This window comes from Trifolium pratense, linkage group LG5 (genome assembly GCF_020283565.1).
Source record: "Trifolium pratense cultivar HEN17-A07 linkage group LG5, ARS_RC_1.1, whole genome shotgun sequence".
Taxonomy (NCBI): domain Eukaryota; kingdom Viridiplantae; phylum Streptophyta; class Magnoliopsida; order Fabales; family Fabaceae; genus Trifolium; species Trifolium pratense.
Window position 1 is genome coordinate 30775725 of NC_060063.1, and position 25159 is coordinate 30800883.

A 25159-nucleotide genomic window follows, 5' to 3' on the forward strand; every position below is an offset into this window, starting at 1 on the left:
GTTTTGTAACCTCCAAATTGAAGAGAGATTGAAATGAATTAAAATTAAGGTCAAGTTTTTGTCTTTTAATTTTCTAGGTAATTAAATGGGAAAGGATTTGTTGTTGTAATTGTGTGACACAGTTACGACTCTAAACCGGTTGATCTATATAAACAATTGAAATTATTTTATTGTGAATGATTTAAATCGTTCGATCTCAAATAAATAATCAAGATTTATTACTGTAAATATTCGACAGCATACAATCATGGTCCATAAAAATGTAACTGATGATCAGTTCATGTTGTTTTGTTACTTTTCTGTAGTTGTCAGTCTCGTTGAGAAACATGTGTCATCACAATGTGTGAGGTTGTTTTGTTTTGTCACTCCAATCCAACTTGTGTTATTTTCCAAGAAAGAAAAAAGAAAAAAAACTCTTACTTGTGTTGCTGATGTTTCATTTCCACTGCTACTTGGATTATAATCTTAGTTGACCACATTGAAAAACTAAACCTTTTAAAGACAGTACACTGAACTGATGAGAGCATGAAGATACGTTATCATTTTTTTTTACACTATTATAAGTAGAAAATTAAAAATTTATTTTTTTATATTTACTAATAATTACTCCTTTGACTAATAATAAATCGGTTAAGGGTTTTGGTTCTTTTGAGTATGTGATTAGGGATTCGATCATTGTCTCATGCGTATGGAAAAAATTCATTTGGGAGGGGAGAACCCACCACGTGTGTCTCACAAGTTCTCCGACAAAAAATAGGCATTGCTAACGGTGGTGAAAACTTCATACTAATATAACAGTAACAAAAAAAAAACTCCTTATCTTTGTTCATCAATATCTTTAATTATGTATATAAAAAATTATAAAAAAAAAACTTTGATTTTGAAAATATTTGTCTTGACAAATTGAACAACATTCTATACACTGATATTTGTTTTTATATATCAATAAAACTTATAGTCAAAGTATATGAATAATGTGCATAATTCTCAAACGGCAATTAAAAAAGAACGGAGGGAATAATATATTTAATTTATATTAGAAATTAAATGTATCGATTAATTAATAAATTTAAAATTTTAATTATTTTTTATTTATAATTTTAATCTAATGGAGTATTATCTTGCAAAGGGCATGGTCCAAATTCCACTAAGATATTTTTAGAAAAATGACCATTAATGTTAGATTTATCAATAATAATCTTACCTTCTTTAAAAAAAATTAAATAGAAATTGGTAAAAAGGAAAATTTGTAAATAAGTAAATTAAGCAAGATATCCTCATTATATCATTCATAATTAGACTTTGTTGACTAACTTATTATATTATAAAAATAAATTAGAAAATTGGTAAATTTAATTATTATTATTATTATTATTATTGAATTTTATTTTTTTTTGGTAGATTTATTATTGAATTTTAATAATTTATAATATTTTGTTTAATTTACCTTTTAAAAAAAATTGACTCAAAATTTATCTTTGAATGAAAAAGAAAGAGTTTAATCTTTTTCATCAAAACATTTACTCTTCTTTTTTTTTTAAAATAATAATATTGAAGGTAACTCTGCAAGTGCACATAATCGCTACCAAGTAATAAAGTGATAAGTTTATCGTTCTCTACAGGGATTGTGTCAAGGTTACTAGTTTCGCTTAGGAATATGGATAGTCTTCGTTTTGTTTGTTTAGGAAGGTATCTTTGCGGGTACTTTATAGTAAATACAGGAAATAAATGCGGAATTTAAATGACTGAAAAGTAAATGTTGTGTGTGTGACCACACAGGGTGGTTAAGTGTGGTCGGATCCCTCCCTTACTCATGCTTGGTTGCTCAATTATTTCCCTCTCCTAGGATTTAGACTATTGAAAATAGGTGCGATGTATTTATTATCTGCGTCTATTTCTATTACAAGCTTCTACAGAGCCTAGTTAAATGTTACCCTTACTTTATTCAGACACCATGATCCAGAACTCCACTTTTTCGTTAAAACTTTGGTCTCATCGTCCTAGGGACCCCTAAATTATAAGTTGTCATGTTTGCCTAAAACTAGTCACCTACCCACATGTATACTCTGCAAGGTAGAAATTAATGTTCTATTCCAATCTTATACTAAGAGCGTAGATACTGAATTTAATGCTCTCATGTAGGCCTTAGCACGCTATCCTTCGGTCGAGATTACTAGCTTCGTTTCCTATGTGATATCCACTAGGTCCTTAGATTTTATTCTAATGTGATCAATATTAAAATAACTAAAACCAGACAATCAAAAGAGTATAAAATAGAAATAACTGAATTTATATAAATAACTAATATAAATAGTACAACCAATCATTCGTAAGGGAGTTTCTCGACTCCACCTAACATAGGAAAAATAAATTACAAAGACAGAAAGAAAAGAACCTTATTGGCCTTGGAATTCCTTGGCCTCCTTGCCTTCTCCTTAGAGTTCTCCTACTCTAGAGTGAATATTCAAAGTATTGAATATTTTGGAATGTTTCTGAATGAATAATAGTGAAGGAAGAATGCTATATTTATAGTTTTACAGTTGGGTTTGAGCTTTTTCTGCGCATCCATCGCACCCATCGTGGCCACAATGGCGTGTAATTTTGCCTCATCGTGGCCACGATGGATCCTATCGTGGTGCGATGGAAGATTTGATCAGAATTTTCTGCTCATTTTTCAAGTCATCATCGTGCCACGATGACAAGCAATCGTGCCACAATGGTAAAGATTTTCAGCAGATTTTCTTCAAATTTATCCGTCTTCTCATCGCGCCCGCTGAGACTCATCGTGGGTACGATGGTGCGCTGCTTTATTCCATTTTTGCCCTTTTTTACTGTTTTTTCCACTTTTCTTGTTTCTAGTCCTTGTGTCTTCACTTTTCCCGATATTTGCTTGTTTTTGGTCTTTAATTACTATAAAAACTACTTTAATCTACTACTAAAAATATCATATAATTGGCTGTCATCAATTACGTATATAAAGTTTTTCCGAAAGAATATTATTAATAAAATAATTTTTAAGGTATTTTAAAAATATACAAGACAATAAAAACTTCTTAGAAGTTCTTAATTTCTTTTTGATAAATAATTTTTCGACTATATTTTTAATATTTTAATTTTCTTTTTTTTTCATTTTTAAATCAACTTATTTATATTTTCATATTTTCAGATGAATGTTGATATTTATGTTTCGGGTCATGCTAACAAAAATTTCTCCCAAATTTATATTTTTTTAACAAAAGATGGATTTAATATGAATTTTTAAGCTTCAAAAGCTTAAAAAGTTCATATTTAATTCATCTCGTGTTAAAAAAAATTAAATTTTGCAAGGGATATTTTTATAATGTACTAAACATAACGATAGAAAAATTTCAAATTTCGAATGATATAATGAGCTGACTTCAAAGTAGATCAAAAGTTGAGATGAAAAATATTTGAGTGATCAAAACTTAAAGAAATATATATTTTAGAGAAGCTAAAAACGAAATTTAAGATTTTTATAAGGACAACAATATTATCTAACATTTTTACTATTAGATTTCTTATCCCTAAACAGAATTCCTTGAGCAAACAACACATTCCAATTTACCAGGGTATTTATGGGGGCCTGGAATACTGTTGGGGTTGATTGCAATGTAAGTCCCACATTGCTAATGAAGAGGAAAAAAAAGGTCAAAGAAATTATATTGAAGAAGTCCCACATCGCTTAGAATGGTGAAGCAATGAGGGAATCAAAGCTATATAATAGACATAAGTTATTTGTTTATAATTGCACCAAACAGTAACACTTGTAAACACTTTAAGTTTATATTTGTGTCTTTTTTGCTTTTCTCTTATGCCCTTGTTTAAGAGTATTTGAGATGTAGTTCAAATATTTACTTTGGAGAGTGTGGGTGTATTGGGGCATGGGGTGATTGAGAGTGAAGTCTATGTGTTGTAACAATTTTCACATAGTGTTTATTATCTGGTTGTCGGTTTTGACAACGACCGTGGTTTTTTCTCTGATTTGGAGTTTCCACGTTATATTCTTGTGTTGTTGATTGCGTTCTTTTATTTTCTCTATGCCGGTTTTGAACAACAACTGGTATCAGAGCTCTTGGTTTGATCCAGGAGAGGGAGTTCCGCTGTGAAGTTTAGGCTAGAGAAAATTGATGTTTGGCTTGTGGAAAATCAAGTCAAGGATGTGGTGATGCAATCTGGGTTACACAAGGTCAGCCTGGAGAGGCGGTGGTAATAATACTAAACATCAGTCTGGAGAGGCGGTGATAAGAATACTCGGGTTACGTCTGAAACAACAACTTATTATGAGGATGTGGAGGTGCTAGTGGAAGTTGAGAATCGGTGGAGTGTTGAGTCATGGACTTTGGAAGCTCCTATCACATGTGTTTGAAGAAGAAATACTTTTGAATCCCTAGAGCTAGTTGAAGGTGGAGTTGTTCATCTTGGTGACGGAAAGCTTGTAAGGTTCAAGGTATGGGTGAGTTTCTTTTAACACAGTGCGAGGTATTTTCTTGAACTTTGATGCATAGATAGTAGGTAGATTACTTGTTAGATAGTTCTACTATTATTGGTTATGCATCTGTTACTAGTGGTGATTCTCATGTTTTGGTTAAGTTGTGGATCTTCGGGTGGGTACTTGTTAGTGACATGAGTTTAGTTGGACTAGTGAAACAAGGTTTACTAGGTGATGTAACTAAACTGGAATTATCGGAGCCTAACAATGGCCTGAGGTGGTTTCACAGATGTTTGAAGTTGTTCAAGTGATACATGGGCATCAGTTGACATGGATGCAAGTTGTGTGATGATAGCGTGCGGGCATTGGTTGGCATTGATGCAAGGTACGCGGTTATCTCGATGGCTGATGAACTTTCAGAGAAAGCCAACATGGAAGTTGCACCATAAATTGTCAGCGAGGTTTCGAGATGAAATTCTTGGGATGGCTTGGTTCCAAGTGAAGAAAAATCTTGGGATGGTTTAGTTCCAAGTGAATAAAATTCTTGGGATGATTTAGTTCCAAGTGAAGTGTACTTTTTATGGTGGAGTATGATAATTTAATTTGTCGGTATAGACAATGAGAATTATGATTGTCGGTGAAGACAATGATTGTCGGTATAGACAATGGAAGCAAACGATAATGATTGTCGGTGTAGACAATGAAGATTGAAGACCATTACAATCAAGGTGGAGATTATTGGGGTTGATTGCAATGTAAGTCCCACATTGCTAATGAAGAGGAAAAAAAAGGTCAAAGAAATTATATTGAAGAAGTCCCACATCGCTTAGAATGGTGAAGCAATGAGGGAATCAAAGCTATATAATAGACATAAGTTCTTTGTTTATAATTGCACCAAACAGTAACACTTGTAAACACTTTAAGTTTATATTTGTGTCTTTTTTGCTTTTCTCTTATGCCTTTGTTTAAGAGTATTTGAGATGTAGTTCAAATATTTACTTTGGAGAGTGTGGGTGTATTGGGGCATGGGGTGATTGAGAGTGAAGTCTATGTGTTGTAACAATTTTCACATAGTGTTTATTATCTGGTTGTCGGTTTTGACAACGACCGTGGTTTTTTCTCTGATTTGGAGTTTCCACGTTATATTCTTGTGTTGTTGATTGCGTTCTTTTATTTTCTCTATGCCGGTTTTTCCCAACAAATACTACGGGGAGCTTAAAGAGCAATTTTCAATTTATCATGTGAGATTTTGAATATGTGGGATGATCCAACACTAGAGGTGTAATGTCTATGACAAACTTAAGTTAAGAAATTTACTTTTTTAGACTTTCCATGGTGCTTTAAGACCTTAAAATTTCGATTTTGCCTTTTGAGTATGACTCGAATTCTATTTTTCAAACTAAATTTTTGTTTGAAAAAGTTTCGAAGATAGAATCCGAACCAAACGTTAATATTCAAAACATCATCTTAAGTAATTGTCTTTCTTTTATAGTCCTTATATATTCTAAATACCAATTAATTTTATATGAAATTTAAGTTGGTATGAGATTATTGTAACAAGAAAAACAGGTTTAAGCATAAATACGTGTTATGTACTGTTCAAGTTTTCCAATGTTTCGAAATCTTCGTTCTAAACTCTAAACTATTTAACAGTGTGGTTTGGAAATATTCCTAACTTCATATCTTATTAGTACATATTAGAACTTGTTTAAAATAAAAATTGGTTTGAAAAATAAATTCCGAACCAATAATATGTGGATTTCATATCTTTTGATGACGGATGAAATTTTTTTTTCTTTTTTGGAGCTTTATTGAAAAATAACAAATATGAAAAAACTCGTCACATTATTTTGTTGGCCACCACTTGGTGTATATGGCGTGAGCGTAACAATGTGGTATTTAGAGGAAAAGCTATTAATTGGAAAGTCATAGAAGACAAGATTATTTATATTTCATGGTTTTTATTTATAGATAAAATAGCTAGTAAGTTTTCTTGTGTTTTTTCAGATTGGTGTAAGGATCCATTAAATTGCATTATTAGCACGTAATGGTCCCTATAAGAATTGTAAGGGTTGAGTACCCCTTGTACTCTTTATAATTCAATTTTTGCATATAAAAAAAAAAAAAATTCATCTTGATCATATATATTATTTTATGTGACAAATTGGCTACTTGTATCAAGAACATACACCTCAGATTGAACATTGTTAGATTCAACGATTTTTAATTTAACAACCTGAAGTTTAAATTCATAGGGAGGTTTTGAATCATTAGTCAAAACTACAAATAAATCATCAAACATAAAAAAAATTAAACATATTCAAGAAAAACATTTTAAAATTCAAAACCCGGAGAAAAATGTAAGTTTTGAATATCAATATCTAGTTCATATTCTATTTTTCACACCGGTTCGGATTCAATTTTCAAACTTTTCTCGAACTAAAATTTACTAATTTAGTTTGAAAAATAAAATCCAAACCATACTTAAAGGACAAAAACAAATTTTTGAAGGGTCTAAAAGCAACATATGGGGTCTAAAGAGGAAATTGTTTAAGTTAAGAGTGTCGTGATAGTGAGGCCCGCCCGTAAAAGGCCCACAAAGTCGTTGGTCTCGTTTTTTTCCCGCCATATCCCAGAAGCTATAAATACTGAATCAATGTTAGGTTTCGGAAAAAGGAAAAATAAATTACCTGCAGAAGCATGAACCAAGTCAACCAACCAATTAAGCAAATATAGAATGAGCTCTATTGTGAATAAGAGATAGAAATTTCTACAGAAAGCAATTTCTCTGATGAATATTTGAGGTTTGAAGCTTATTTGCAGAATGCTTGTAAGATGTTTGTTATGGACATGAAGCCAAAATTCATATCAGATGATAACCCTAACAATGACGTCAACTTTGCCTTCTATAACATTCCAATCATGAAACGGTAATTGTGTTTCCATTTCAATTTTTTGTTTTCAATTAGTTAATTTTAGCTTAATTTATTGGAGTTTCAATTAGGTATCAACAAAATAAAAATTAGGTATTAAATAGTTTCACTAATTGTGACTTTATGAGTAAGTCTTCAATTTATGTGTCTATATGTTTGTGTGTGTATTCGCGTATGAAGCACTTATACAGACACTATTAATTTGAGAAAATTTCAATGCAATTTTTTTTGTTTGTTTGTTTGTTGAGAAAATGAATAATTGAGGTTTCGGTGCTACCGGGTGTGTTGTTAACCATGGAACTTATACATATGCAGATTTAGGGAATTGACCACATCGGAGATTGGAATCTTGTATCCGAGACATGAGTTGTAACATGGACAAGTGAAGTTCGACCCGAGCTTCTAAAAGGAACTTTCAAATGCCTGGAATGTGGTGGGATTATAATGAATGTTGAACAACAATTCAAGTATACTGAAGTATATATTAATAGTTAATTAATACTATGTATTTATCATTTGGTATATATTTGATTTTATTATTGTGGTTGTGTTATGCCACTGCTCTGCAGCCAACAATATGTCTATATGTAAACAAAGTGGGCACTGTTGCTCAAAGAGAGCAAATTTACTGATTGGCAAAATGTCAGAATACAGGAGACTTCCTAAGAGATTGCCTAAGTCATTGGATGTTATTCTTCGTCATGAGATTGTCGAACATGCCAGGGCTGGTGACATACGAGATTTACCTTGTCCCAAGTTTGCTTGGACCGATCAAATTATAGTGAAATTGAAGTGTTCATTTATAAATAATCAACCACAATGTGTCTCCTTGTAGGGTGATTTTTACCATTGGCCCCCGGAAAGAGATCAGAATGCCGTAGAGAAGCTTCTCAGCGCAAGGGTTCTACATCTGGAAACGAAGGTGTGACGGGCCTTAAGGCTTTGAGAGTCGGAGATCTCTCCTATCATCTAACATTTATAAGAAATTCTGTGCAGGTTGGTTATTTGTGGTTTCTTATTGGTATGATCTTGTTTTCAGATTTATAATGGTAGAAAAGAAACAGACATCAGGAACAGAAAGAAGGATTCAGATGAAGATGATCGGAAATTTACTCTTAATTTACTTGAATGAGTTTGGTTATAGAATGGATTGATTTTGAAATCATATGCAATGTTAGTAAATTACAAGCTTCAATATCAGTTGTTTAGTGCATTTATGCTTTGGTAATGAATTTTACATTTGAATGTTTAAATTGGAAGGGTCTTTTGGATTTGATTAAAATTATTAACTGAAAAGTAGTGAAGTCTGTTAGTGGGCTTCAAGTAATAGTGAAGAGGAAGGGCTAATGATTAAATATTATTTTATTATCATAGGTTGAAAGTCCTGAGGAAAATGGATAAATTATCATATTTGGAGTCTAAGAACTTCATAGGTATTAATTAAGTTTTTGTTAGATATGGTACTCACGACCTCTTGAAGGGGAAGAGTGGATCTATTGAATTGTTGAATTTTTAGGATATATTTGTGATGTTATATTAGCCAAAATTGTGAGTCAATTTCGTTGGGGTTAACCATATGAATTATACCTTAATGTTTTTTACTGGATGGTTTATTTATCCTTCTGTGTAGTATTGGTTTCCTATGAGTCTATATGGGAAGTGATTTTAATAAAGGATACTAGTTTGCACTAATAAGATTATAATATGAGTGGCTATGGGATTTCCGAGCTTGTTTGGTTCAGAAATGCTATATCTCAGTTTGACTATTTATTTGGCTGTGTTGAAGTGATGTGTTGATGCTAGTTTTCCCCAAATGTTAGTTAATTGATTTGATAGGCACAAGAGCTGGATGATGTTCAACTAATGAGGAACACTCAAGATTTCTTTGTCAAACTTGATGATAGTATTGCTGCAACAGTTTTTGATCATCGAGAAGTAAAGCGGGCAATCCTTCTTTTGCTTATTGGTGGTGTCCACAAATCTACTCATGAAGGCATCAACCTTAGAGGGGACATAAATGTTTGTATTGTTGGAGATCCAAGTTGTGCAAAGTCTCAATTTCTTAAGTACTACCATTTTTCTGTTTGTTTGATTAAATACTGGTTGGTCTATCCGAATCGAATATCTTATACGTGCTAGTTTATCATTTCAGGTATACTTCAAACATTGTTCCCAGATCTGTGTATACATCTGGGAAATCATCATCGGCTGCTGGCTTGACTGCAACTGTTGCTAATGAACCAGAAACTGGGGAGTTTTGTATTGAGGTCAAAATAACTTTTTGCTCTTTTGTACTTTTTGGAAGTTTGAAAATTAGTCGTGATCTCAATCGAGGTAGCTGGACGGGACTGCCCTAGGAAATAGATATTATGTTCTTACCATTCACAATATTCCATTATTTATTTTTATTTGGGTTTTAGTCTTTGTTTTAGCAAATTTTAAAATGTTAAATGTGTAACATTTTCTACTTTAAGAAAACTAATGCAACTGTTCATCTCAAGTATGTGATATAAAACACAATAACAGGTCAATTATTGGCAAGTGTCTTATATTTGATTGGATTGAAGGCTGCAATTCACAAGGCCATGGAACAGCACACTATTAGTATCACAAAAGCAGGAAAATGTTTTGGTAACCCTGCTAGGGGACGATAGGGTAAGTCTAAATCACTGAAGTTAATAAATATGTTTTGGTAACCTGGCTATTGATCGCCTTTGCCATTGTGTACAACTTGGCCTAATTTAGTTTTGGCACTTTTCATATTTCAGTACAATTTGGCTCTTCCACCAGCTAAATTTTCAAGGTTTGATATTTTATACATTATGGTTCGGATGAAACAATAGATGCCAACATATTGTGAAACTTCGTCAAAAGCATGATGTTGCTCTTGATCCCGCATTCGCCACTGCAGAACTAAAGCGTTGCCTATGCAAAAACTCTTAAACCAAAGGTTATATTTTTCTTCTTTTGTATTGGATAATGTGCCTTTGTGCTTCATGCAGCTTATGTCAGATGCCAGAAAATGACTTGTAAGATCTTATGTTGCACTCTATTGCAAGTATAAGAATCGTATGACAGTTAGGCAGTTGGAGGCATTCATCAGACTGTCGGAGGCCACTGCACGGATATATTTGGAAAATCTCAGGTGTTCAATGTTTTCAGAAGTTGGTCACTATGCCTTAACGTACTATATATTTTCCTTCTCTGGTCTGAAGAAAATTTTGCAACAGATACGACTTCATCATGTTAATGCAGAAAAAAGGCTTAAAAACATCCATAATAAGGAGCTGGCTTTTGGTGATTAATGCAATTTTACTTTTTGCCCTGCAGTGTGAAGTCGAGTGAGATTGATCTATCTCAGTTTCAAGAACTAAACAGGGAGGGCACCACAAGTAATGGCGATGCAAATGATAGCAATAGAGATGACGATGGTCAAGTGGGAAATTCTAGTTTAAACTCGTCTATTTGATGAAGTTTAATTCTTTATTGGTTTAATTACCTTACAGAAAATCCTTCCCCCAAGGGAAGAAAATTACTGTAAGATATGAAAAATTTCAGAGGATTACTAGGGCCGTTATTGTGCGCTTTAGACAACACAAAGAGATTGTGAAGCGCCTTAGACAGCAGCAAGAGACTATGGTGCGGCCTAGGAAGAACAAAGAGACTGTGGTGCCCGTGCCCCCTGGACAGCACGAAGAGACTGTGATGCGCCCTGGACAGCACAAAGAGACTGTGATGCAAGAAGGTAATATATCTGATCATTGCCATTACCATACTTCATAGTTTAATTATTGTACATCGTAAAAATAAATTCTATACTATTGAGGTTCTGAGGGTTGAATACCTTTTGTTTCTTGAGTAGACTAAGATTAATTTATATGAACATTTTTCAGGGATACTACATAGTGTCAAATGTGACCACATATTGGAAGGTTGATTTTCTGTGGCTTTGTGTTGCAGGAACTGGTTTGGTTGGGATGAGATACCGAGATTTGATGGTAAGGAAGCAGCAGCAGAAGCTGCTGGTGCCGAGCAGTCTGCATCAGTATCGATAAATGATCGAATTTTAGCCGTCGCTTTTAATTACTCCATCTGATATAAGCCACAAAAAATATCTTTCAATTAGTTATATCCTATTCTATCTAATGATTGATAATATCATTCTAAAAATACCCTTCACCTAATTTAGATTTTATTTTTCAATAACCTCTATTATTCTTACTAAACAAGTTTCTATAAAAGATATTTTAGATAATACTTCTATTATTTTACATCAAGAAAGTTAAATGAAATTACTTAATAACGGTGAATTACATTTTTATTGCTTATGTTTGAAATGGGAGGGAGTATTTCATTGATTGGCAGCTTGGTAATGAGGAGGAAAGAAATTGAAAACCAATCATTTTGCAGTCACAATATTCCAATACCTTGATGGTTCACATTGAGACTTACAGCTGCAAGCTGGCTACGGCGAACAAGCGGTCTTGGTATATTTCATCGATTACATCAAGTCCTACACCCTAAGCCGGTTAAGGCGAAAAATCACACATGTCCGAGGCCACTGCACTGATATATTTGGAAAATCAGGTTTCAATGAAATAAAAGTCTCATAATCAATCTTGGAGGAGGTTGTGATGTCACTTTGTTAGCATGCTTCTTACTTGATTTTTTCTTCAGCCGATGGCTCATTCATATTGATGTCTTTGTTATATTTGATGTTATCTTTCATAATAACATAATTTTGGATATGGATTTCGAAGCTTGGTGTTATTGGAGTAATGTCAAATTATCCGATTTAACTTGAGAAAATTGCAGGTGTTGATATTTCACACAAATTCCATCTTATATGACAGTATAAGTTAACTTGGTTAGCAATAAATTTTAAACAAACTATCAACTAATTAATTAGAAGAACATTTTTAAATCGACAAACCTACACTAATTGATTTGTCAGCTGCAAGTGCAATGTTATATAAGGACAAGCTGCAACAACAATGTCAAATCAAACGTAAACTATGTTGTACAGAGGGACAACGCAATTACTTTCATCAATCAGACCAACTGGGCTTTTTTTTTTAAGGCAAGATCACCTTGGTGTTACTTTGACAAAAATTCTCTTAGCATGAAAAAAAAATATTTAATTTAAATAATGAGAAGCAATAAAATGTAAAATATGAAATTCATTTAAAACGAACCCCTTAAAAAATTCTCTTAGAATAAGTAATATATATTTTTTGATATCATATATCGCACGGGTAGGTGACTAGTTAAGACGTACAGCTGCAAGCTGGTTACGGCGAACAAGCGATGTTGATATATTTCATCGATTACATCAAGTCCTACTCCATAAGCCGGTTAAGGTGAAAAATCACACATGTCTTTAAAAAATTCTCTTAATATAAGTATTTAATTCTTAGAAATTTATCCTAAGAAATAAGGAGATTAAACGATATTTGCACTCGTCCTTAAGACGATATTTGGGCCCTAAGAATAACCATTCCATTAAAATAAAAAGCCCAATATGAAAGTGTATAAATAGAAAAGGCCAAGTATAGTTGCGAAGAGAAACGCGATTAGAGAGTTACATGGTTCTCTTCTCACAATCATCTCTAAACCCTAAATCTCGTGTCTCTTGATCATCTCTCTTCAAATTCTTGCAGTGTCACAAATTTGCGTTCCTCTTCGAAAATTGCACCGTTTAAGTGTTCGGTTTGTTTCGTTGACCGAATCTTGTTTTCTTCAAGATAGGGTTCGCTGAGTTTCCAAAAGCAATTTATTCATCTTCTCAGGTAATACAATTAATTTCGAGATCTTTTATTTGGAATAGGAATTTCGTTACAAAAGATTTGCCCCTTCGATTTATAGTTACTACATGTTTCAATCTTCTGTTGTTGGCTACCGATTTTTTCATTCTTGATTCAAGATGCTTCAATCTTCTTCTGTTGTGAAACATATAAAATGAAATTCATGGAATATCATAGAAATATCATGGAATTCTTTACTGTAAATTGTCCATGTGATTTGAAATCTCTGTTTGCAATTTGAAAAAAAGGATGATATAACCCAAAGTTTGGTATCTATTGATCTTTTATGACTAGAATGCATTTATGAATGTAAAGTTGTCTGATGCCTTTGATGCGATATCGATATGAATTGAATTTGATTCATTCATAATATAAAGGATGGATAAAGGAATCAATGAATACAAAATTTTGAGACTATAGGCTGACTTGATGACTCGAAAGGAATAGATGAATAATATTTGTTATATAAACTGTTGCTGGTATTTGGAAGCCCCATTGACCCTAAAAAAACATTATGAACACTTTACTCATAATGTAAAAGTTGTCTGATGCCTTTGATGCAATATCGATATGGATGAATTTGATTATTCCATAATATAAAGGATGGATTGGATGCTTCGATGACCTGAAAGGAATCAATGAATACAAATATGAGGCAAAATTTTGAGATTATAGGCTGCCTCGATGACCTGAAAGGAATAAATGTATAATATTTGTTATATAAACGGTTGCTGGTAATTGGAAGACCCATTGACCCTAAAAACATTATGAACACACTTCACTCATAATGTAAAAGTGGCCTGATGCCTTTGATGTGATATCAATATGAATTGAATTTGATTCATTCATAATATAAGGGATGGATTGGATGCCTCAATGACCCGAAAGGAATCAATGAATTATATTATTTGTTATATAAATGTTATATAAATTGTTGCTGGTATTTGGAAGCCCCATTAACCCTAAAAAGCATTATGAACGCTTCACTCATAATGTAAAAGTTGCCTGATGCCTTCGATGTGATATATATGAATTGAATTTGATTCATTCATATTATAAACGAATAATATTAATTGTTATATAAATTGTTGCTAGTATTTGGAAGCCTCATTGACGGTAAAAAAACGTTTTGAACACTTTACTCATAATGTAAAAGTTGTCTGACGCCTTTGATGCAATATTGATATAATTGAATTTGATTCATTCATATAATATAAGGGATGGATCATTGGATGCGTCCATGACCCGAAAGGAATCAATGAATATTCATTGTAATATAATATAAGGGATGGATGGCGACGCTGTGTAGCTCCGGTAGTTTTCCAGTTCGCTGCAGCAATAATTTTTCCGTTCTCATCATGGACAACCGTGCAAAGCCCCCCAACATTCATCAGGGGTCAAAGATGCATCACTGTTTGCCTTGAACTAACCGATTAGAGACTTTTTCCAATTATTTCCTGTTGCCGGCAATGGATGTTGTTGATGCGCAATTCTGCAATTGTTTGCTGGGTTTAAGATTGCTTCTAGTTTACTTTCGCACTGGGAAACAACTTCAATAATCTCCTGAACTGGTATGTCCTTTTCTTCAAAAATCTTAAATGTTTCTAGCCCTCCATTATAGATCATAGCAGCCATGGTGTTTAGGGTCTTATTATTTGCCTTGTCAAGCTTGTAGAAAATCCAATAATGAATGAATTTTATATCATAACATGTTATTAAAATTGATATTTAATTGTGCCCAAACCAAAACATGGTCGACAGTCTCTGCTTTATTTAAACATAAACATCTAGGACAAAAAAATAGAACAATTAACACCTCCATTTGTTTAGGGAATATCTGACCGGGATAGCTTCATTAAGAGTCCTCCATATAAGCACTTGTTGGCGAGGAGATAGCTTCATTAAGAGTCCTCCATATAAGCACTTGTTGGCGAGGAGGAGAGTTTATCTTCCAAATTCTATTCCAAAGCTTTTGATAGTGTCTATAGGAGCTGACTGCCTGGTCTGTGTTGTTGAATTTTTCTACTGATAAATTGATACCCAGATTTAACACTAAAATTGTCGTCTTTCGTGTCCATCCACATTAGTTGATCACGCTCTTCTGGATTATTAGAGGGGTTTGATTAATCTGATCCCTCTGAAAGATATGAATTGAATTTGATTCATTCAAAATATAAGGAATGGATTATTGGATGTCTCAATGACCCAAAAAGAATCAATGAATACTGTTTTCTATATAAATTGTGTCTAATATTTGGATTGACTCAATGACTGTAAAGAAACATTATGAATTCTTTACTCATAATGTAAAAAGTGCGTGATGCCTTCAATGCGATGTTAATATGAATTGAATTTGATTCATTCATAATATAAGAAATGATTCCAATAATAGAATGTTGGACTTTGATTTCAGAATGCATAGAAAATATTCCAATATTGAAGAAAACATTCTTTATGGCAAAGAACTGGCTTTGGCACCGCAGAAGAACATCACTGTAAGTATCTAAACTATATGTATCATTTTTCATTCAATGTTCAAGACTAGACAATAAATTGTCTATATCTTTGAATTTGGAAGTATCAAAATCTGAAGGAAAAACCAAAAGAAACAGTTTCTTTAACCGATCACTATTGTTGAATCACGCCTCCCTTGTTTTGCTGGTTTCTGTAAAACATGATGCATTTTGCATTGATTAAACCAGCAAAACAGCAACCAACAAAACAGGGGAGGCGTGATTCAACAATAGTGATCGGTAAAGAAACTGTTTTCTTTTGGTTTTCCTTCAGATTTTGATACTTCCAAATTCAAAGATATAGACAATTTATTGTCTAGTCTTGAACATTGAATGAAAAATGATACATATAGTTTAGATACTTACAGTGATGTTCTTCTGCAGTTCCAAAGCCAGTTCTTTGCCATAAAGAATTTTTTCTTCAATATTGAAATATTTTCTATGCATTCTGAAATCAAAGTTCACACCTCCACGTGATATGCACGGACAAGTGACGTGAGCTGAGTTTGTTAACCCCGCCACGTTATATGCACGAACAAGTGACGTGAGTCACGTGAGTTCCATCCACCGCGTCCTGTACGGACGAGCTGCTTTTGGATCTCAATGCCATATCTATTGGGCCTGGATAGTTCAACACAGAAGAAGGCCTATTAGGTCAAGGGATGCTGGACTAACTGGCTTGACGCTTGGTGGACTGTGGACTGGTATAGGTCGACCGAATAAAGAAACAAACGTCTACACCTTAACTAGCTTGACGCTTGGTGGACTGTGGACTGATATGGAGATCATATCATAAAATAATATTACAGTTTGACCATTCAGGTCACCATGAGCTCCTCTTCTATATGCTTAAATCTACCACGTCATGAGCTCTCCTCCTACACGCTTAGCTCTACCACGCCGGAAGTTCCACTTCTACAGGCCTAACTAAATTACATCATGAGTCATCTCTACCTCCACGTTACCTACACGGACGAGTGACATGAGCTGAGTTTGTTACACCTCTACGTGATATGCACGGACAAGTGACGTGAGCTGAGTTTGTTACACCTCCACGTGATATGCACGGACAAATAACGTGAGCTGAGTTTGTTACACCTCCACGTGATATGCACGGACAAGTGACGTGAGCTGAGTTTGTTAACCCTCCACGTGATATGCACGAACAAGTGACGTGAGTCACGTGAGTTCTATCCACGCGTCCTGTACGGACGAGCTGCTTTTGGATCTCAATGCCATATCTATTGGGCCTGGATAGTTCAACACAGAAGAAGGCCCATTAGGTCAAGGGATGCTGGACTATAAAAGGAGGCACTTAGGAGGAATAAAGGGGATTGATTTCTAGGTCAAAAACAATATATTGTAATAGTTATTCTCTTGAGTGCTCAAGAACACTCTAGGGCAGCTCATCTTTAATATTCATATACGTGAACATTGGCGCCCACCGTGGGGCTACAGTAAAACTCTCCAACGACCTAGCTCCATTTTCATTTGTTCATTTTACTTGTAACTATGGTGACACGCCGCATAGCAACTTCGTCGGATTCCATTTTGGGAGACAATGACCCCAACCAGCAGCTTGTTGACCTGCTGCAGCAGTGCGGGTGCTTCAAGAACAAAACTTAGTGTAGCAACAACGGAGTGAGGAGCATCAGCGCCTTCAGGATGAAGCTCGGGCTCGAGAGACTGAGCTGAGAACGCAACAGGAACAACGTGAGCGTGAGCTCAAGGAACATATGGAAGCTAGGGAGAGGGAGCTGAGGCAACAAATCGATCTCCTACGAAACAATGTTGTCGGTGCGGAAACTACCAGAATGATGCCTAGAGTCTTCCAGCCCTTTTCGGAGGAAATCCAAGCAGTAGTTGTTCCTCGCCATTTTCGTGAGCCAACAATCGATTCCTATGATGGATCAGGTGATCCTCAAAGTCAGGTCTCAACTTTCAAAACGCAGATGTTTCATAAGCGGAGCTGACGACGCACTGAGCTGTAAGATTTTTGCTGGTACTCTAAAAGATGTGGCTCATAAGTGGATTGCAGGGCTTCCTGCTAGGTCAGTTACGAGTTTTGAATACCTTGCAACTCGTTTCGTGGCCCAGTTTGCAGCAAACAGTGAGAAGCCGTTCTTGTTAGCTGATTTGTTTGATGTTCGTCAGCGCCCAACTGAATCGCTGAAGAATTACTTGGCACGTTTCAACAGCGCCACGCTCAAAGTGACAGAGCCCAACAAGGATATCTTTGTCATGGCTTTCGAGAAAGGGCTAAGCTCGGGAACTTTCAGTGAAGCTTTGACTCTGCGTAAGGCGAATTCCCATGAATGAGATTCGAATGAGAGCAGAAAAGCACATTGAAGCTGAAGACATTACTCGTGAGAAAGGATCCAGGGAGATACGAGGAAAGGACCAAACAACTGAAGACCGAAGAGAAAGGATGAAGAAGAGGTTGGGGAAGAGATGGTGTGCCGAGGAATTCTCGTAATGACGGGTAGATAGACCAGAGCGCGATGCACCGCCAAGGGTAAATTCTTGGGACGAAAATTTCACTCCTCCAACTAAGAGGGAGATCTCAAATACTTAAGGAGGTGATGAACACTCAGATCATTAAGCGACCACCCCCAAACCCTCGTCCCATGGGAGATGAAGCTGGTCAGTGGTGTGAATACCACAGAGCATATGAACATAACACGGATAATTGTCGAACTCTCGTATGCATATTGAGAAGCTGATACAAGAGGGTCATCTAGGAAGGTATGTGCAAGGAAGAGGTGGAGGTCATCACGACAAGAGGCCAGCTCCTAACAAAAACACAAGTCGGTCTCCAAAGCGTGGACGAGGGAAAAGAGAAATCGCAAGACAAAGAGTCAGGAGGAGAACATGAAAGGAAGGATCGGTGAATTGTAAATACCATTGCTGGAGGATTCTCAAGAGGCGGAGCAACCAGCTCAGCTAGGAAAATATACACGCGTTCTTCACTGACTTGTAATATGGTGGGAGAGTCTATGCATTCAAAGAGCACCCTCAGATTTCCTTTACTTTCCAGGATTTCGCAGGGATATATCCTCATGATGATGACCCTTTAGTCATATCTGTGGTCACCGCTGGTTTCCAAATCAAGCGGGCAATGGTGGACATCGGAAGCTCAGCAAATGTTTTATTCTTGGAGGTCTTTGAAAAATTAGGTTTACCTAAAGAGGTCATGAGGGAACACCGAGGAGCTTTACTAGGGGTTCTCGGGAGAGTCAGTGGAAATCATAGGGTACGTTGGACTTGCGTACTACATTTGGAGAAGGTGGGAATGCAAAAACTATAGTAGTAATGTATATTATAGTGGACGCACAATCATCCTACTACGTTATTTTAGGAAGACCAGCACTAAATGGTTTGGGGAGCAGCAGTTTCAGCTGCTCACCTGTGCATCAAGTACCCACTGCAAGGAGATGGTGTTGGAATTATCAAAGCAGATCAATCGACGGCAAGAAAGTGCTACGACGACAGTTTGCGAAGCAGGAAGGTTGAAAGGGGAAAGTTAGTTAATGATCAACGTTGCAACCTTTTGGATCTTGATCCAAGAGACCTTAGTAGGGAAGAGGAGGAGTGGCGCCCGAGACCAGCAGAGGAAGGTGAAAGAAATTCAGATTGGAGCAGAGCCAGGACAAACAACTAAGGTGGGGGACATCTTTGTCAGAAGCAATGGAGGAGGAGCTTGAGGGCATACACTTAGAAAGAATATAGATCTATTTGGATGGTCTGCCAAAGATATGCTAGGAATAGATCCAAATTTCATATGTCACCGTTTGGCCATCAGCTTGGATGCTAAGGTTGTGCAGCAGCGAAAACGGAAGATGAGCTTTAGAAAAGCAGAAAGCAATAGAAGAAGAGACTCAGAAGCTAGTAAAGGCAAACTTTATCCATGAGGTGAAATACCCGACCTGGCTTGCAAATGTGGTGATACGCCTAAAATATGCTATTTATTTAGTTAATTTACTATTATATTTTAATTATTTTTATTTCGATTTCGAAGTTTTATATTATGAATCGTTACTTATTTCTCGTATTTTAAATAAACAGATAAAAAGTGTACGAGTTGAAGAAAGGAGCGAAAACGGACAGAAAAGGAGCAAAAAAATGGACAAAAAGGACCACACATGTGCAGCCAATTGGGCCACACATGTGCAGCCCACACAAATCAAACATGGCGTCCGCCAACAAGGAAAGAAGTGGCGCCTGCCAGCTAGCCAAAAATGGCAACTGCCTACTCCTCTCAAGTGGCCCTCGCCACTTTCTCTCAATTCATCAAAAGCCATACAATTGATCCAACGGCAACGCGCTATTTTTCCTTAAGTCCCACATCGGACAGATTGTGTTTTGTCTCCTTGTATTTTAGTATAAATAGGTCCCTTTTCTCCACTTTCTAGACACCAACTGATAACACTTGACTAGAGAATTGAAAACTAGGCTTAGTACCACAAGGTTTTTCTTCTCTAAAGTCGAGAGTTTAGTATTATTTTATTCTCCGTTGAGAATAAAATAAGTTTTTTTTATTTTCCTACCGTTTACGCTGTCGGAATCCGTACTCGAGATTTCTTTTTAATTCAGGTTCTTATTTTATTTTATGGTCTTATTTATTTCTTGTCTTTATTTTATTGCTTTTATTTTATGCTTTTAATTTCTGCTTTTATTTTTATGTCTATTTATTTATTTGCTTATTTTATTTTTATGTCTTTATTTTTAGTTATGTCTAGCTAAATTTAGCGTTGCTAGGATGTGTAGTTAGTAGCTAATAGGGGTTCGGTAGTTAATTCGCGCTTAATAGTTTTCAACCACCAGTTTTAAATAAATACGTTATCAAATAATTCGTCACGAGAGTGAGGATTATTTTAAAGGCAATAAACCAACATTGACGAGAGTTGAGGTTTAGGGTCGGATAGTTAAAACTGACCGTTAGTTCTAAAGTCCGCGAGAGCTATTTAGGATTAATGAGTTTTATATTGATTTTCAAAGGTACTTATATAGGTAAGTGAGCGCGGTGAGAGGCTGAGCATTTATTTTATCTAAGTATAACGCTAGTCAAGATTTGCGAGAGCTGAGATTAGTGTTTTTTTAAATTAAATATAATTCTTGAAAACTGACAACGGTTTTATTTTCTTAAGCAGTTTTTAATTAAGCGTTGATTATAATTCGTCACGAGAGTGAGAATTAATTAAAGTAAAAATCAATAGAGCGAGAGCGTGAGATTTCTACTAGATAGTAAAAACTGAACATTAAATCTAATTTGCAACGAGAGTTGGGATTAGAGTTAATTAAATTATATTGTTTTTCAAAGAGTATTTTATTAGCGGGTGTGAGGACGAGAGTTAAGCACCACCTTTATAATTTATAATACTATCTGAATTGTATTTTTAAAACAATATAGTTTCGAAAATTTAATTGTTTACACCACTAAAATCTAGAAGTAATGCAACTACTTTGTAAAGTATTTTATTAATTTCATGATGAGAGTTGTGAGAGCTGGAAGTGAGAACGGCTTTCGCCTGGAGCATCGATTTTATTAAAATACGACAATTAGATGTGGTAGTAATTTTGTCTAGCGCGAACTAAGTATTGAACCCTCTGAAGCAACTAATAGCACGTCCTAGCAATATTTTATTTACATATTAAAAATCTAAAAAATATTTATTTCTCTTATTTTAGTTATTCAATTAATCATAACCCTTTAAATCATTAGCCTTAGATTTACAAAGCAACACTAGAATACGGTAGGTCGATTATTGGTCCTTTGGGTTCGATATCTTTTAAAACTACACGACACGACTGTATACTTGCGGTCATTGTCGCGTCACACGATCAAGTTTTTGGCGCCGTTGCCGGGGACCAATTTAGTCGATATTGTAACTCTAGTGTTACACCGTAGAGGACTAAGGCAATTTTATTTTATTTTTATTTTTATTTTTCCCTTATTAGTTCGTTTGTTGCATGCCAAGCACTCGCTCTAGAGGCGAAAGATTGGTGCAACTAGTTAGCGAACCCGAACGTCTTTTAAGACGTAGAAATTTAGAAAATCAATTAGAGATTCCTCTTCCCGATTTCAGTTATGGGCTGAACCCCCACAAGAACGACCACTAAGGTCCTACGCTATTCCTTCGCAAGAAGAACCGCACAATAGCATCGCTGCCCCCGCTATTGAAGCAAATAACTTTGAGCTTAAACCTTCATTATTGTCGGCCGTACAACAAAACCAATTCTCCGGAAACCCCACGGACGACCCCAATTTACATTTGTCCATATTCTTGCAATACGCGGATACCGTGAAGGCAAATGGTGTCAGTCCCGATGCTATAAGACTTCGTTTATTCCCTTTCTCGTTAAGAGATAGAGCTAGAGCTTGGCTCCAATCCTTACCGTCTAACTCAGTCACCTCATGGGATGAGTTAAAGAAAGTCTTTTTAGCCAGATATTTCCCACCCAGCAAAACTGCTATGTTAAGAGCGCAAATTAATGGATTTTAAGCAAAAAGACAACGAGTCTCTTTTCGAAGCATGGGAAAGATACAAAGACATGATTAGGCTATGCCCATATCATGGACTCGAAAATTGGCTAATTATCCACACCTTTTACAATGGTCTCTTGTATAATACAAGAATGACAATAGACGCCGCAGCTGGTGGCGCACTTATGGATAAACCATACAACCAAGCCTATCAGCTTATCGAGAGCATGGCTCAGAACCATTATCAGTGGGGAAACGAGAGAACATCCGTAGAGAAGCCTCAAACGAAAGGCGGTATGTACGAAGTAAACGAGCTTGACCTTGTTAAAGCCAAACTTGAAGCTCTAACTCAAAAGATGGAGAGTATGACCACAACACCTGCAGCCACCGTGGCTGCAACAATTTCAAATTGCGAACTATGTGGAATTCAAGGGCACACTATCGCTGAATGTCAACTCTTGACGGAAGTCCCCCCAGACCAAGTGAACTATACTCAAGGAAACCCTTACAACCAAGGTCCGAGGAACCATCCATACCTTTCGTACAAAAGCAACAATGCTCTATATGCACCTGGCCAAGCACCTACTCCTTCACCACCAGGATTCCAAAATCCTGCTCAAAATGCTCCTAGGAAGTCTAACCTTGAATTGATGATGGAGAACTTCATAGCCATACAAACTCAAACTAACAAGGAAGTCCTAAATCAAAACATACACACTAATGAGCAAATTAAGCAGTTAACAAGCAATTTAGCTATCCTAGCCACACACAATAAGATGCTTGAAACTCAAATAGCACAAGTGGCACAACAACAAGCATCTACCTCTGCTCCTGCAGGAACATTTCCTGGTCAACCACAACAAAACCCAAGAGGACAAGCCAATGCTGTTATACTAAGAAGCGGAAAACAACTAGATGAACCAACAAATTCAAAACCTGATGACCCAGCCATGCAACAAGGTTCTAATAAACTAGCCGAGGAGAGTGAACCAAAAGAAAAAGAGGATAGTGGAGAGGAAACCAAAGAGAAAGAGAAACCTTACGTTCCTCCACCACCATATAAACCACCCATCCCATATCCTCAAAGATTAGTACAATCCAAAAATGTAGGACAATTTAAGAAATTTGTAGAGCTTCTACAAAAACTAAACATCACAATACCTTTTACGGAAGCTATCACACAAATGCCCTCATATGCTAAATTCCTCAAAGATATCTTGACTAACAAGAGAAAGATCGAGGATGATGAGACCGTCATGCTTACTGCCGAGTGTAGCGCCATATTACAAAACGAAATGCCCCCTAAGTTAAAATACCCAGGAAGTTTCTCCATACCCTGTGTCATTGGAAAGTACGTAATAGATAGAGCCCTATGTGATCTAGGAGCTAGTATCAGTTTAATGCCCGTAGCCTTATGTGAAAAACTGAAAATGGGAGAACTAAGACCAACAAAAATGTCCGTACAATTTGCTGACCGTTCTGTCAAATACCCTCTAGGTATTTTAGAAAATGTGCCCGTACGTGTAGGACAATTCTTTATCCCAACTGATTTCATAGTTATGGACATAAGGGAAGATTCCAATACACCTATCCTTTTAGGAAGGCCATTCTTAGCAACTGCCGGGTGCCATAATAGACGTAAAGAGAGGAAAGCTCACTTTTGAAGTGGTGTGAAGAAAAAGTTGAGTTTATCTTAACTCAATTCATGAAAGCACCAGCAATAGACGATGAATGCTACATGCTAGATGTCATTGAAGAATGTAGAAAAGAAGTGGAAAAGGATCAAGCTAAGTATTCTGAAATTCTAAAAACCTCTGATACTCAAACTCATAAAGACGATGAAGACGACCCAGCCGAATCTAAAGATCCTACACCTCACCTTGACAAGGCAACTCTAGAACTCAAGGCTCTACCCGAAAATTTAAGGTATGAATTCCTAGATAAAGACCCTCAAACGACCAGTAATAGTCAGTGCGGATTTAGGAAAGTTAGAAACTGAAAAACTTCTGAACATTCTAAGAAAATACCCAACTGCCTTAGGGGTATAACATCACTGACCTAAAAGGAATTAGTCCTTCAATATGTATGCATCGTATTACGCTAGAGGAAGACGGTAAAACCTCTAGGGAACCCCAAAGAAGGATCAATCCAGTTCTAAGTGAGGTAGTTAAGAAAGAAGTAGAAAAGCTTCTAGAAGTAGGAATCATATATCCCATATCTGATAGTAAATGGGTCAGCCCAGTACATGTCGTACCAAAGAAAGGGGGAGTTACAGTTGTAACGAATGCAAAAGGAGAATCTATAGCACAAAGAGTTGTAACTGGCCATAGAATGTGCATAGATTATAGGAAATTAAACAAAGCCACTCGAAAAGGACCATTTTCCTCTACCCTTTATTGATCAAATGCTCGAGCGATTGGCTAAACATTCGTATTTCTGCTACCTAGATGGTTATTCAGGATTCTTCCAAATCCCTATTCACCCTGATGACCAAGAGAAAACCACTTTCACATGTCCTTACGGAACTTTTGCTTACCGACGAATGCCCTTCGGACTATGCAACGCTCCCGCAACTTTTCAAAGATGCATGATGGCAATCTTCGCTGATTTTATAAATGATATCATGGAAGTCTTTATGGATGACTTCTCCGTTTGTGGGCAAAGCTACGAAAGTTGTCTGTCGAACCTAGAGAAAGTACTTGAAAGATGCGTAAAAGTAAATCTTGTGCTTAATTGGGAAAAGTGCCACTTTATGGTCCGACAAGGAATAGTTCTTGGACACGTAGTGTCCGATAAGGGGATTGAAGTAGATAAAGCAAAAATTCAAGTCATAGAAAACCTTCCACCCCCCGAAAACAGTAAGAGAAGTACGTAGTTTCTTAGGACATGCCGGTTTCTACCGGCGATTTATTAAAGACTTCTCTAAAATCACCAAGCCTCTGACTGGCTTATTAATGAAAGATGCTGAGTTTATC

General features: G+C 35.9%; 1 protein-coding gene, 1 long non-coding RNA gene and 1 pseudogene across 2 annotated transcripts; all 3 read left to right on the forward strand.

The window, feature by feature from the left end:
- The first annotated feature begins 7106 nt into the window (after positions 1-7106).
- On the forward strand, positions 7107-12184 carry LOC123886424 (annotated as a pseudogene).
- A 773-nt stretch (positions 12185-12957) lies between these two features.
- LOC123882804 lies at positions 12958-20360 on the forward strand. Its single transcript, XR_006799983.1, has 3 exons — positions 12958-13172; positions 14406-14758; positions 19766-20360. It is a non-coding gene; the product is annotated as an uncharacterized LOC123882804 (long non-coding RNA).
- A 1832-nt stretch (positions 20361-22192) lies between these two features.
- LOC123886425 lies at positions 22193-23848 on the forward strand. Its single transcript, XM_045935740.1, has 2 exons — positions 22193-23144; positions 23295-23848. The coding sequence occupies exons 1-2, from the start codon at positions 22193-22195 to the stop codon at positions 23846-23848; spliced, it is 1506 nt and encodes a 501-aa protein (XP_045791696.1).
- The last annotated feature ends 1311 nt before the right edge of the window (positions 23849-25159 follow it).

Excerpts from the sequence above, each read along its gene's own strand:
- LOC123886425 (XM_045935740.1), top strand. The coding sequence starts at position 22,193 with ATGGATTTTAAGCAAAAAGACAACGAGTCTCTTTTCGAAGCATGGGAA. Across the intron at positions 23,145-23,294 it reads TGACCCAGCCATGCAACAAG|GACAATTTAAGAAATTTGTA; the intron begins GTTCTAATAAAC and ends CCAAAAATGTAG.